A 14,688-nucleotide genomic window follows, 5' to 3' on the forward strand; every position below is an offset into this window, starting at 1 on the left:
AATCTATTAAGCAGTTTAAAACTAAAGGCTGTAATGGTTGCTAAAAATGTTATTTTGAAAAGAATTTCCCAAAATGGTAGCATTGTTCTTGTTGAAATGAAGATGTTAGTAAAACAAGGAATAGGGTTATAAGGACAAACTCATAGAACCTGAAGGATTGTGTTTAGCTTAGGTAGCTCCCTATTTATAGACAGTGGGCTGAATTTGGGATTAGGATCTTGGTCTGCTACTAGTAACAGTGAAACCTGGCTTACTAACTGGTGGTGTCATTGTAGGCAAATTGCCTAATTGCTTTGGGCCTCACTTTTCTCAACTTTAAAATAATAATGTTTGAAAACATAATCTATGAAGTCAATTGTCATTGTAAAACATTATAAATCAGTAATTTTCAGACATTTGGCTAAGAAAAGTAGCAGGCTTTATTAGAATTTTTTTTTTAAGCAAGAGAGAGACAGGAAGGGAGAGAGATGTGAAGCATCAACTTGTAGTTGCATCACTTTAGTTGTTCATTGATTGTTTCTCATCCGTGCCTTGACCAGGATGCTCCAGCCAAACCAGTGACCCCTTGCTCAAGCCAGTGACCTTGGGGTTTCGAATCTGGGACCTCAAAAATTTAAATATATATATACCCATTGAGCAATACCATTTCTAAGAATTTATCCCAGATATATTCGCATGTGTACAAAATAACAATTGTAACTACCCCGTTTTAAAATTATAGAAAATTTACATCTTATTATATTCTTATTTTATAAACAATGCAACAATCATTTTGAACACTTTTATGTTAAAACTTCCATTTGAAGTATCATTGTTTGATCTTTCACAGACTCAAAGCATTATAATTAATAATTATTATTTTATCTTTAGCCTCTCTTTTCACAGTCTAACCAGTAGGAGCCCCTTTTGCTGACTCTGTTACTCTTTTAACACTACCTAGATGTCCTTGTAGATATATCCTTTATAATCACAATTGGATGGTTTACACCTATCCTAGAATTTTCTCACCACAAGACTACTCTCTGAGAACTTCTAGGACATTTTTTTGAAAATTGAGAATAGTATTAGAGATCAAAATTTGGGCTCTAGGGGTTCATACCCCCAAGGTTAGCAAGGACCCATCCTAGGGTTCTTTTTCCCTATATATAGCACTAAGTACTATATTGTGCTTATGAAGAAGCCTAATAAATCCCACATTTCTATAATAACATGACTCGAGGAAATTGTTTCTTTAAGATAAACCCCTTTACTGACATTGGTGGCCTCATAAACCAAAGATTAAATTCTCAATTAAAGGAGTAAACAAGGAAGCCATAGATTAGTCACCTGCCCATACAGACCATGTGGTGGTTCACAAGGCTGCCTAAAAGGAATTCTGAGCTAAAGCTGCTGTACCTTCCACTTACATATTTCTCTAAGAGTAAACTGTTTCACTCTACCTAAAATTGTCACCAGAGGAGAAGACTACAAAACTCCAACAGATATGGGCATACCTTGGAGATATTGTGGGTTCAATTCTAGACCATCACAACTGAAGCAAGTACAGGCATACCACAGAGATACTGTGAGTTCAGCTGCACACCACCATATCAAAGCAAGTACCGCAATAAAGCAAGTCAGAATATTTCTGCTGGTGGAGGGTCTTGCATTCAGTTTGTAAAAAACAGCACCTGTGAAGCACAATAAAGCAACTCGCAGTAAAACAAGGTTTGCCTTTATTTCCTATACAGTGTCAATCTCTAAAAGGGGAAAATGACGGCTGGATTTACATAAACTATCTTAAAGTTAACTTGTCTAATGTTAATATAGTAGTACTGGCTAGCCTTTAGTAAAGCTTCAGTTGTGACAGGACTTATCCTAACTTGTAACATTCTTTATGACTAATATCACTTCTACACTGGAAATCCTAAGCAAGACTGCTCTTGTAAATTTGCTATGTACAACCTGTTAGTTTAAGTTATGGAAGATGTCTTCCTCACATTGGAAGGAATTGTACCTGATTACCTTGTAGGATTATTATGAGAGTAAGAAATAGTATTAACCCAGTCTGTATACAACAGATGCTTAGTAAATGGCAGCTGCGTTAATGGTTGTGCTTTTGTCATTTTGCCGTCACTCAGCTACAAGTCACATATACCCTGAAAACAGCTGTCTAGAAAGTTGACTCATAGCCTAACATCTGTTTCCTACCAGCTTTCTTTTTTCTTAGCAATAAGCCTCTTTCCTAATTGTGTTTTATTTCCTTAAACATAGTAATTGTTCATTAATGGAACTCATAGATGATGCATGCAAAGTGAGGCTGAACTCAGTTCATGACTGTGTGCCAAGGGTACTGTTCCAGAACAGAGAAAGCTAACAAACTCCTTTTGTCCATCTCCACAGACGCGCCAGCTCTGCTCTTTGAGGTCTCCTCCCTGGAGAATGCCTTTCAGATTGGAGGCCACCCTTGGCACTACATCATCACACCTAATAAGAAGAAACAGAAAGGAGTTTTCCATATTTGTGCCCTTAAAGACAATTCCTTGGTAAATCATGAGTGATCAGACCTTTTATTAGCATCAGAAATTCTTTCTTCTCTATTTCTCTAATCTTACATTCCTAAAGAATTGCTTTTTTGTTTGTATTAATTTGTGAATAATGTATATAGTACAGAAGAGTACAAAGAATAAAGCAAAGGCTTGTATGTACTACCTAGAATTTAAAAACATTAACATTTGAACATTCTTAGGGCTCCAGAGATTACTTAGTTTTTTTATCCTTATCTATCTCCCAGCAAGAGGTCCCATGCAGAAGGTCTCTGAAGCCTCATGGTGGGAACTGTTGATGCAATATGTTCAGGCTGCCTCAGAAAGTGCTGATGGAGTGTGTTGTTGGTTCTGCTTTTTTATGGTTCTTGTTGCTATTTGCTTTCCAGAACAGAACCAGATATAACTCTGATGTTCACAATGTAAGCATGAAATACTTTGAACTTTCAAGGCTAGTCTTAAGTTTTCTATGGCAAAATAGGAAGAAATGGAACATGATAAGACAATAGAAATTTCTATCCATTAAACCAGTGTTTCTTCGTTTAAAAAGTGATTTAGGCATTGATTTGTCATTTAATAAACGTTGTTTAGGGCCTACTATATGTCAGACATGGCCAGGACACACTTCCTTCCCTCAAGTTGCTTATACTCTCAAAAGAAAGCAAACATATAGTGAATTAGATGCTGTCTGTTAAGTACAGTAAGTGCAAAAGAGCAAGTGCACAGAGGAGAGGCTTCCATCTTTGTTTTGTATTGCTGACTTAGTTTTGTTTCTTTCTGGAACCACTTGCTCTATCACCTTGTAGTTGCTTCTCGCACATGCCTTGACCGGGCAAGCCCAGAATTTTGAACCAGTGACCTCAGCTATAGCAAATGAACTTACTTTTTTGAGGCAAACTCAGCTTATTCCACACCCATTTTTTTCAAGATCTTGCTCAGTCTCAGTTTAATTCTGGCTGCTACTCATGTTTATGCACATACATACTATATAGATTAATACTTATGTGTTTTTGTGATTTTTCTGTCTCTTCCATCTAATCATTTTCTGTTCATCCTTCAAGGCTCAGTTTAAGCTTTTTCTTCCTGAAATTCTGCTCACCTGGGTTAGATGTTTAATAATATCCTGTGCATGGCTCAATCACTATGTTTTCTACACTGCCTTATTATTCTCTGTTTACTTTATGCCTCCCCTTTTAATTATGAGCTTCTTGATGGCAAGGATTATGTTAAATTTATGTCAGGTTCAAATGCCTAGTGTGATACCTAAAGCATAGCATGCTGTCAATATATGTTAATAGAATAAATACACTAATACTGCAAAATCTTTTATGAGTATCAAATAGGAAATATGGTATCTATCATTTTAAATTGGAGAACTTAAAGAATTTAAATGACTTGGATAAAATAGTGAAGTTAATGTATTCATACTCATATTAGTTCCCAGTGCTCCTGTGTATAAGGTAAAGCATTTATGTATATATGTGATCACACCATGGAGGTATCTTTATCTTTATTTTAATGTCTAACTATATTAATGTGAAATAAATCTCTCCACTTACTTAAGGGCTAAGCAGTATTAGACCATGTCGTCAGCATTAGAGTTATATCTGACTTGTCCAAGGAGATCATATGATCTGTATCTGAGATTCTAGGTTTGGTTGCATGTTTGTTCTCATCCTACCTACTCTTCTGAGGGAGTCTGTTAGGGATGGAGGAGGGAGAAAGGAGTTGAAGGGAACTGCATGAGCATAGTTGTGGCAGCTATATAATGAAAAGTTCATAGACTTTGGAGTCAGACCTGCTGTTTAGCAGGTACAAAACCTTGAACATGTGATTTATATTCTTTGTTTTCTCATCCATAAAATGGAGATAACGATATAGGCTTTGAATGTTATTAAGATCGACTGTAAAACATCTAATGCAGTGCCAGACACAAATTAGTCGTGCTTGAGATAGGGTAACGAAGTTAATATTTGTGAAATATAATACATGATACAGAGTAAATCTACGATTTCTGAATTTATGTGTTCTGAATTTCTCAAGTTTGAATGTCTTAATTCAGCCTTTACACACATCCCAGGTCAACTAGCTAATATTTTCTCTTCCCTATACCTTTGACTTACTGATCTGTCACTGCTGTTAGATTTGAAAATATATATTTTTTCTTAAATATTTATTTTCAATGTTTTTTCCCAACTTCAGGCAAAAAATGGGATCCAAGAAATGGAGTGTTGTTCTCTAGAATCTGACTGGATCTATTTTCATCCTGATGCTTCAGGTAGAATAATACATGTTGGCCCACAACAGGTCAAGTGAGTAATTTCACTAGTTACTTTAAAATTAAAAGTAGCTTTTGATAGTATTGGCATCTTTATTTTTTGCCAGCTAAGTATTGAGCCATTTATGGAAATAATTAGCAGTTTGTAGGGTGCTTTCTCAGAGACTAGCATCTAGAAAGCCTGACTTGATTCCTTTCAGTTTGTCACTACCATTTGTACGTGTGTATTACATTTGAATAAGCTCTTTGATGGGTGATACATAAGTGAAAGAAGATGATGGATTGGCCCGCCCTCATCAGGTCTTAGTTCTCCAAGGTTAATGAGGATGGACATGATTTGTCTTTGTTCTAAATGACAGCCTACCACAGGAGAAGTAGGCTGAAAAAAAACCCAAACCCTTGTTTTGCTTTGTTCACCCACATCTTCCAGTTGTCCTATCCTTTCTTGAAACACTCTTCATTCGCTTCTCTGACACCACAGTTCTCCTCGGCGCTCTCCTCTGCCTGTGGTCTTCCAGGCTCTTCTTCTGTTCGGACTTCAGCTAGGTGTCCTTGGGACTTGGACCCTTTCTTCTTACTTTTTTTGTCCCCCTCCAGAATTTTATATTCCTTTGGCTTCATAGATCACGTATACAAAACTCCAAAATATTTATCCTAGCCTAAACCTCTCCTCTAAGATCACATTAGAAATCTGAAATCATTCATGGCACTTTTAACCTTCTTGTGTTTTATCAAAGTTCATATATTTAAACATTCTTATGTGCATATTCTGTCTCTCACACACACGCACGCACACCATATATTCTATCAGTGATGTTTATTTTGCTACTAAATATTATTTTGGATCTGCCTCTTTTTGCTCTTGGCCACTGTCACCATCTTAGTCAAACCATTTTCATCACTAGCCTGGACTATAGTAATTTAATAGCTTTCTTACAGGACTCCAAAAATCTACTTTGCACTCTTTAAGTGTGTGCTCTTTTTTTTTTTAATCTCAGCAGCTAAGTGATTTTTAGAAATGTTAACAAATACAGAAACCTAACCACGTGAATTCTGCTTTAACCTTTTTATGACTTCCTGTTGCTCTTGGCATGGTCTAGAAAACCTTCCTCCAACTCAGTTTACTTCAGCCATGCTCTCTTTTCAGAAAGCTTGAGGACTGTCCCCACTGTTTGGAGTTGATTTCCCTTAGCTAGTCTCCTATCTAATTTCTATTCATATTTAATGCCTCAGCGTAAATGTCCCTTTTTCAGTCTCCTTTCCTGACACCCTTGTTAGATTAACTCTCTCATCATATTTTCATTGCACCTACTATGTAATCTTCCTTTGTAAACTTACAGCAATTTTAATTATTTGTGTGAATATCTGTTTAGATATCTAGCTTTGGAATCATGAGCTCCATAAATACAGGAAAGAGTCATTTTTTCTGGCTCCGGTAATCCCAGCACTGAACACAGTACATATAGCACAGACTGAGGTGCTCAGTGAGTGTTGAATAGGAAGGGCAGTGTCTGCCTTCGGTATTCCTTATGCTTCGTGTTAATTAGTCTCCTCTGGATTATGTATAAGAAAGATGACTGGAATTAATGAAATAAGATTGTAAACTTTCACAAAAAGTCTTAAAAACTGTGGTTCAGCTTTAGCAAATCTTACTTTTAATGTTTGTTACCACCCATCTTTTATTACATTAGTTTGAATTTAAGAAAATAAAGTCCACAAAAAATGTGTGCCCTTTGCTAGGTTTTAAGAGATAGCCACTTTAATATAATTAGCACTAGTTAAGATAACTAATTAGGTAATTTTAAATTAATCTGATTTTTCTGTCTCTGGGAAATGCTAAGGCCTCTGGCTCCTACAGTAGCTGCTTCTCCCTGCTGTTCTCTTTGCTGGCATTTAAGACTTTAAGCTTTGAGAACATTGTGCTTTTGATGCTTGTAAGTGCTGTGAACAGATTTGTGTGGGTGGTGACATAATTATTTTATTTTATTTTATTTTATTTTGATCCAGGGAGACCATTTGCACTCAGAAAACCCAAATCTTTAGATATAATCCTAAGAAAAAAAGTATTAAGTCAGTTGCCGTTTTTAAACTTTATTCTATCATGAAACTCTTAGTTTAGACTTAGTTGCTAATCCAGGCTGTCTTATACTTAACTCCAAATGTTGTTCATCGATACCTCATTCTATCTTTAGAAGTAAAAATGCAAATATCTACAGGCGTACCTCAGATATATTGTGTGTTCAGTTTCAGACGACAGCAATAAAGCTACTATTGAAATAAAATGAGTCTTGATCTTTTTGCTGGAGAAGGGTCTTGCCTTCCACTTATAAAAAAATACAACATCTATGAAGCACAATAAAGCAAAAATCAATAAAACGAGGTTTGCCTGTACTATAATGCCATTGTTAAAGCTGGAACATTAAAGACCTGTTGCAGGATGGCAGATAGGAGGATCTTTAAAGGTAACTTTCATTAAGCCAGTTTGGAAGATGGCTTAAGCCTCAGCACCCTACTACACTACCTACCTGAATTTGAAAGAGTTTGTGGACACCTAAGTGATTAGACATTAGTATTTGAGACTAATCAGGAGAGGAGAACTAACTCAAGTATTGATGCTATAATTTTCATTTGTTGAGTTTCATTTCAGTAGTTCAACTTTGGCATTTTGATGGTGTGCTGAAGTCTTGGGTTCTTAGAATCCTTTTTCCCTTTTCAGGGTTTTAAAGCTAAATGAAGTAGAAAACAATAGTGCCCAGCATCAGATCTCTGAAGATTTTGTCATTTTGGCCAATAGAGAGAACAAAGTAAGTCAGGAATATTTTCAAATCTTTTGTATACCACTGTCTTTCTATATAAGAGTATAATTTGCCTTTTCTAGTGGCTGAAAAGAACAGCATAATCCTATATAAAAGTCTGTTCATTTTGTCTACATGGGTAGCTGGTCTTAGCCCCATGTACATATGAGATTTGAAGAAAGTTGATTATACTGAGTTTATTTCTTGCTTATTTCTATTTCCTTTCCAGGTTTCTCTTTAAGTTTTTATTGGTAAATTACTGAACTTTGGATTTAACTAATTGTGCAAACTTAGAGTAAATTGGGATATAAATCTTTAAAAATCACATACTGTGTGATTTTTACCACTCCAGATGGGTTTTTTCCTTTTGCATACAAATTCAGAATATGAAGAAAATTATGCAGAAAGAAATTTCCCAAAGCAGATCCATTCTATTCGCTGCTGTATAAAGCAGACCTCAAAAGGGAGAGTGAAGTAACAAATCTGTAACCTTCGTATTTATTTTTGCCTATTTTAGCATTTTATCCATTAAGAACTTTACTGTAAGAAGTATTTTTTGTAATTGGAGGATCAGAAGTCTGATTCAAGATTTAACAAAACCCTGGCTGGTTTGCTCAGGGGTAGAGCATAGGCTAGGTTGTCCCAGGTTTGATTCCCAGTCAGGGCACACAGGAGAAGCAACCCTCTGTTTCTCTACCCCTCCCCATCTTCCACCTCCTTCTCTCTCTCCCCTTCCTGCAGCCATGGCTTGATTGGGTTGAGCACATTGACTGCGGCCATTGAGGATGGCTCCATGGAGGCTCTGCCTCAGGTGCTAAATATAGCTCAGATGGGCAGAGCATCGGCCCCAGATGAGGCTTGCTGAGTGGATCCTGGTCAGGGTGCATGCACAAGTCTGTCTCTCTATCTTTCTTCCCTCTCACTTGGAAAAAGAAGAAAAAAATAATAATAATTTAACAATTAAAAAAAAAAAGGATTGTGGATGCTGAAAGGTTGTTTAGTTTAACTAAATTTGTTAATATAATTTTGCTATTGACTGCATATAATAGGACTTGTCATATATATTTTTTTTTCTCTCCACATGATAGAATGAAAATTTACCCACTGTTACTGCTTCTGGACGGGTGGTAAAAAAAAAATATACCCTTCTGGATGACGACCCAGAACATGAGGTATTACTTTTGCCAGAGATAACAAAGCAAACTAGTGTGTACTTGCCCTATGGTTTTTAAATTATGCTTCTGAGACCCTGGGGTAGAGGTTCAGGGTAAGCTCCATGCAGGCTTAGTTGGTAGGGTTGTGCATACCATTTCAACCAATGCATCCTCCTTATCCTCTCTTTTCAGATTGGAATTATTCATTCCATCATTCTTCCTGCAAAAATTTTATTTGCAGGAAGATTCACAGGACTGAGATAATTTGAAAACACCATTAGCTTATTGTTTTGTTTTGTTTGGTTAATGTGTACACTTTCTAGGGAAATCTCTTAATAGAAAACTCTTGAGTTATATCCTGATGACTTTATGGGTTTTGCCTTGTTTTTTACCTACTAGTCAGGGTAATATTTGTTAATGTTCATGGGCCAGGGGAGAAGGGTATGAAGGTGTAGTAAATTGGTTCAGCTTCGGGCCTCAACTTGACATTACTAGTCACTGAGCTAATACATTTTTATCCTTTTCTTTTAAAAGAGTCATTGAAAAGACTTTTGAAATCAACCGACAGTTTTCATTCTTTGAATATATAACCATTGCATAAATACTAAAACAATTGAGACCATAAAACTATAATGTATCTGTAACTATTTCTAGGTAGAAATATTACCATAGCCTTCTAAGGATAGTTTCTGAAATTTTTAAGAAATGGGTTGGAGGTGGCTCAGTATGTGGCCACTGTCAAAAAAGAAAAAATATTTATTTATTCTTCTGAACCACAGAAATATGTTGAGAACAAAGCAAAAGTTTCCTGGCTGTATATAAAGCTATATTCAAGAAAGACTAAAATCACCAAAAGGTTACAAGAATAAAGGAGAAGGTAGTAACAAAGAGAGAGATACTCTACATCATAAGATGAGAAGACAAAATCTTTTAGCCTACCAAAGAAAAGCTGAAAGAGGTTGTGACTAAAATCCATAAAATTACTGACACTCACTCAAGCAGGCACCATTTGAAGTTTGACAAGGTTTAGATTAAGGCAAAAAGGTAAATGAAAAGGAACCATGAGTCATAAATCTATGTAAATTTTTATGTTATAGGTGGTAAAGGCAGAAAATGTAAAGGAATTAAAAAGCAATTGACCAGATGTAAGTGAAGGATTTGTATGTGGTGGGATTAAGAGAAATTTGCTGTGCCTGTCAGGATGAGTCTGTCTGTGGTCTGTCCCTGGATGGCTGGGCACAGATCCGCTGCCCTTTGAGGCCACCGGAGTCCGAGGTTATCTTCCCTGAGACATAGTTCTGGTGTTAGGCTTTTCTCCCTTAAGTCTTTACCATCATTAATCTAACTAACATCTCTTGCCTCACTCTTGTTTTGTGGGTTGGATTTCAGTTCTTAATCTTCCCGCTCAAGTATAAGCAGCAATTTTTTGCTTCCTTTAGGAACCAAGAAGGGTTAAAAAAAAAAAAAGATTATGAATGGAGTCATAAATAGTATACTTCATTTCTTGAAATGACTTGTTTTTGTCATAAGAACCTTACAAGCACAGAGAGCAAGTTCAGGTTTCCTAACTGAGCTATATGTTTAATTGTATCTGGGAACCAGTGAACACACATGTCAGAGACAGAAGTTTAATACCTCTTTTGAATTCAGGGAAGCCTTGGTTTGCTGTCATAATAGAGAATTTCAGCTCTAGTTTGGCTGAGATCTACAAAAACTTGGTTCTGCTTGTACAAATCTGTAGGATACTGGTTAGGTCTTAAAAACCTTTTGACTGGTGTTTGACTAGGCATATAGATAGAGACACATTTTTCCCTCTGTTCCTATTCATTCATTCTTTTTTCTACGTGTTTTTATAAGTAAAAGAATAAACTACAAATGTAGAGATAATCCTAAGTGAATAACTGGATTTGTCCCTCTTTTCCTCTGCCTTATTCATCTATTCCCCAAGACTTTCAAAATTGTGGACTATGAAGATGAATTGGATTTACTTTCTGTGGTAGCTGTTACTCAAATAGATGCTGAAGGGAAAGCTCACCTGGATTTCCACTGTAATGAATATGGAACTTTACTTAAAAGCATTCCACTAGTGGAGTCATGGGACGTGGTGAGTAGAGTTCATGGAATACAAAGTTGTAAAAGTTCTCTGTAGGTGGCATTTACTGAGTCAGATGTTATTATGTTTGTGTCAGTCCAAGATCACCTAGACCAATGACCACATGAAAGAGGTTATTAGACTACATGCAGGACAGAATACTGTAAGACTTTCTCCCCTAAGATCTAGAGCAGTGGTAGTCAACCTGGTCCCTACCGCCCACTAGTGGGAGTTCCAGCTTTCATGGTGGGTGGTAGCAGAGCAACCAAAGTATAAATAAAAAGATAAATTTAACTATAGCTATAGTAAGTCGTTTTATAAAGATTTATTCTGCCAAACTTACCGAAAATCTGACATAAAGTACTTGGTAAGTAATTATTATTATATGCTTTAACTTGCTGTAACTCTGCTTTATAAATTTTATAAAGTAAAGTTACTTCTCTACTTTATAAATCACTATTACTGTGGAACCGGTGGGTGGTTAGAAAATTTTACTACTAACAGAGATACAAAAGTGGACGGTATGTATAAAAAGGTTGACTACCCCTGATCTAGAGTATGTCACCTTACCAATGGCCTTAAAGATAAAGCTTTATGATATTTTCTGGAGATATGCTGTTTCCTTACCATTGTCTTTGGGTTTTCTTTCATTTTAAAAGTTTGCTAATATTTAAAAAAATAAAAATATACTGTATTAAATCCCCACAATTAATTAATAGAAACCATACCTAAGCATGTGGAGTTTCCAGGCACTCTTAGAAGCATTTGTCTACTCTTCTGAATATCATAGAATATAAGAATTATAAGAAATAGTAGACATTATTTTATCCAATTCTTATTTTATCAGTGGTGAACCTGAGAGATTTAGCAGCTTGCCCAGAGTTACACAGTAAAACAGCTGCAGTGCTGGCAATAGAATCTGTGTGTTTGGACTCCCAGGTTCAGGGCTCTTTTCATTCTTAACATTTTGTGTCATGCTTTTGTCATAACTAATCTGCATATCTACAAATAATGAAAATAAACCGTTTCTGGCAACTATTTTGCCTCCAAGTGTATAGATCCCTAACTAGCATTGGTGCTATGACATTTTAGTGACACAGGAGTAAATGTAATAAAAAGAGGAGATTCCAGCCCTGGCCAGTTTGCTGAGTGATAGAGCATCAGCCCAGCATATGGATATCCTGGGTTTGATTCCCAGTCAGGACACAGAGGAGAAGCCACCATTGCCTCTCTATCCCTCCCCCTCCCATCTCCCTCTCCCAGAGCCATGCCTTGATTGGTTTGAGCACATAGGCCCAGGTGCTGAGGATGGTCTATGGAGCCTCCACCTCAGGTGCTAAAAATAACTTGGTTGTGAGCATGGCCCCAGATGAGCAGAGCATAAGCCCAAGACGGGTGTTACCAGGTGGATCCTGATCAAGGTGTATGTGGAAGTCTGTCTCTCTATCTCCCCTCCTCTCATTTGGAATAGAAGAAAAAAGAAAGAGAGAGAGAGATTACATTTGACTATGTTTTCTTTGCAGACATATAGCCATGAAGTTTATTTTGACAGAGACTTGGTACTACACATAGAACAGAAACCCAGCAGGGTCTTCAGCTGCTATGTTTACCAGATGGTATGTGACCCTGGGGAAGAAGAAGAAACCACAAACAGAAGTTGAGAAAAAGAGTGAGATAATTTTAAATTTTGAGATATAACATATGAGACTTTTAGCCAAACACCCCAACAACTGTGTCCAGTCCTCCCTTTTATTACCTGCATAACAAGTTCTCCAGTATTTTCCAGAAAAGATCTTGTGTCCACTTCAGGTGACTCTGACTTCTTTTTAAAAACTCTTGCCATACAAGATGGTGAGACCTTTTTATGTCAAGGATTTTTAGAATGCTTTCCCAAGAGGTCTAGCATTTTAGATCTTTTAGCTAGGTGGCAACATAAATATAAAATATTTAGAACAGTTTAATTTCAGTCATTAGGGAGAAGGTCATTGATGGGGAGGTGTTCAACATGGCTCTTAGAAGATGTAAAAAAATTTGATTGGTAAGAGTAGAAGGGAAAGATAAAAAGAAAGATACAAAAATATAGAAAGAAATCCTGTGTCCTCTAGACCAAACTGTGCTTAAGGATAAGAAATGAGATACGTAATGTGAAATACTTTTGACCCAAAAATGTGTCATCACTGTTTTCTTTTTAATCTTATATATGTATCTTTGTTCTGTATTTGTAAAAATTATTTTTTCTTCCATGGATTTGTTCTCTTGGTTTGATGTTCCCATTGATTATTTGCGTTTCTATTATAGACTAATGTAAAAGATTACAAGCAAACTTTAAGTAAATATTTTCCCAATGTGTAGCCTGTTTAGCTCTTAATTATTAAAAATGCTATACTTATTTTACCATTCTTCTTATTTGTTGTGTATTCCAATTGTGTGTAGTCATATTTTCATACCTAGGCAGTAAGATAAAGGTATCCCGGGTCCCATCAATTCTGCTCCTTGTAGAAGAGAAGGTAGTTCCAGGAGAACCTTGGCAACTAACTACTTAGCTAGAAAAGACTTGGCTTTATCTTAGTTGTGAAATGAGTAGTGTTTCTACTTTGTTAGAATTGATTCTTGAATTCAGATAATCATTCTTCAGAGTGTTAAATAAAAGCAATATAAAGGAGAAAATATTTCTTTGTGCTTTCTGTTTGAGAAATCCAATTGCCTGCAATGCACATATTCAGCACATTTTTCTGATTTAGTTTCAAAAGAATAGTAAAAATAGAGGGAGAGAAAACAGCAGTAAAAATCATAGCTGATTCCAGTATAAGGTTAAAATAAGGAATGAGCCTGGCCTAGTGGCTCAGTAGATAGAGTGCTGGCCTGCTGTATGAATGTCCCGGGTTTCATTCCTAGTCAGGGCACACAGGAGAAGCGACCATCTGCTTCTCTCCCCCTTCTTTTTTCCTCTTCTCCACCTCTTTCCCTCCCACAGTCAGTGGCCCGATTGGTTCAAGCATGGCCCCAGCCATTGAGGATAGCTCCATTGGAGTGCATCAGCCTCAGGTGGTATAAATAGTTCAGTACTCGAGCATCAGCCCCAGATGGATGGATCTCTGTCAGGGTGCATGTGGGAGTCTGCCTCACTATGTCCCCTCCTCTCACCTAAAATAATAATAATTTAATTTTAAAAAGTAAGGAATTTTAGCTTGGATGATTTACATAAAAATCCTTCAATTTTGGCTTGATCCCATGTTAAGAATGATGTGAATTGGTTTGCAGATAAATTTCAAGCTTATTGTTATCAACAGGGCTGAGGAGAGAGAGGTATTAGATGTTCTAAAAGTCAAGAAATAAGTAGCAGGAGTTCATAAATTTAAAAGAAATAAAGGGAACAAACCTAAAATTATCTTTTTTGCCACAGAAAAGAAAATTGGTAACATTTTAGAATAAGGAAAAACATTTATATTTGGGCTAAAAATATAATCTTTCTGAATCTGATCCTATTTTTTATAACCATTTGGTAAAGTAGGGGTGATTACCTCATGAGCAAGACAATAAAACTATCTTTATGTATTAAATTTGAATACTTTTTTATCCACTAATTGAAAAATCCATTCTCGTTTTATGCATATTTAATAGTGCTACTATCATCCAAACAGAGAATCAATAAAGATATATTGGCCTTAAACAAAACACTAGAGCACCTGGATATGATAGACATCTACAGGACATTTCATCCCAAAGTGACAGAGTATACATTTTTCTCCAGTGTACATGGATCATTCTCAAGAACTGACCATATGTTGGGCCACAAAAACAACATCAGCAAATTCAGAAAAATCGAAGTTGTACCAAGCATATT

At 36.3% G+C, this 14,688-nt stretch overlaps 1 protein-coding gene across 5 annotated transcripts in view; it reads left to right on the forward strand.

Annotated features, from left to right (window-relative positions):
- The window catches only part of DCAF17 (DDB1 and CUL4 associated factor 17), a 29,251-nt gene extending 15,759 nt beyond the window's left edge, over positions 1-13,492 (forward strand). For all 5 annotated transcript variants that reach the window (XM_066346589.1, XM_066346590.1, XM_066346593.1 and 2 more), the window contains 6 exons: positions 2,383-2,525; positions 4,728-4,837; positions 7,520-7,607; positions 8,687-8,770; positions 10,701-10,856; positions 12,368-13,492. In XM_066346589.1, coding sequence (XP_066202686.1) covers positions 2,383-2,525; positions 4,728-4,837; positions 7,520-7,607; positions 8,687-8,770; positions 10,701-10,856; positions 12,368-12,505 — 719 coding nt within the window. In that variant the 3' untranslated portion in view covers positions 12,506-13,492. The remainder of the gene's footprint in view (positions 1-2,382; positions 2,526-4,727; positions 4,838-7,519; positions 7,608-8,686; positions 8,771-10,700; positions 10,857-12,367) is intronic.
- The last annotated feature ends 1,196 nt before the right edge of the window (positions 13,493-14,688 follow it).

Source organism: Saccopteryx leptura, chromosome 7 (assembly GCF_036850995.1).
Source record: "Saccopteryx leptura isolate mSacLep1 chromosome 7, mSacLep1_pri_phased_curated, whole genome shotgun sequence".
NCBI classification, from domain to species: domain Eukaryota; kingdom Metazoa; phylum Chordata; class Mammalia; order Chiroptera; family Emballonuridae; genus Saccopteryx; species Saccopteryx leptura.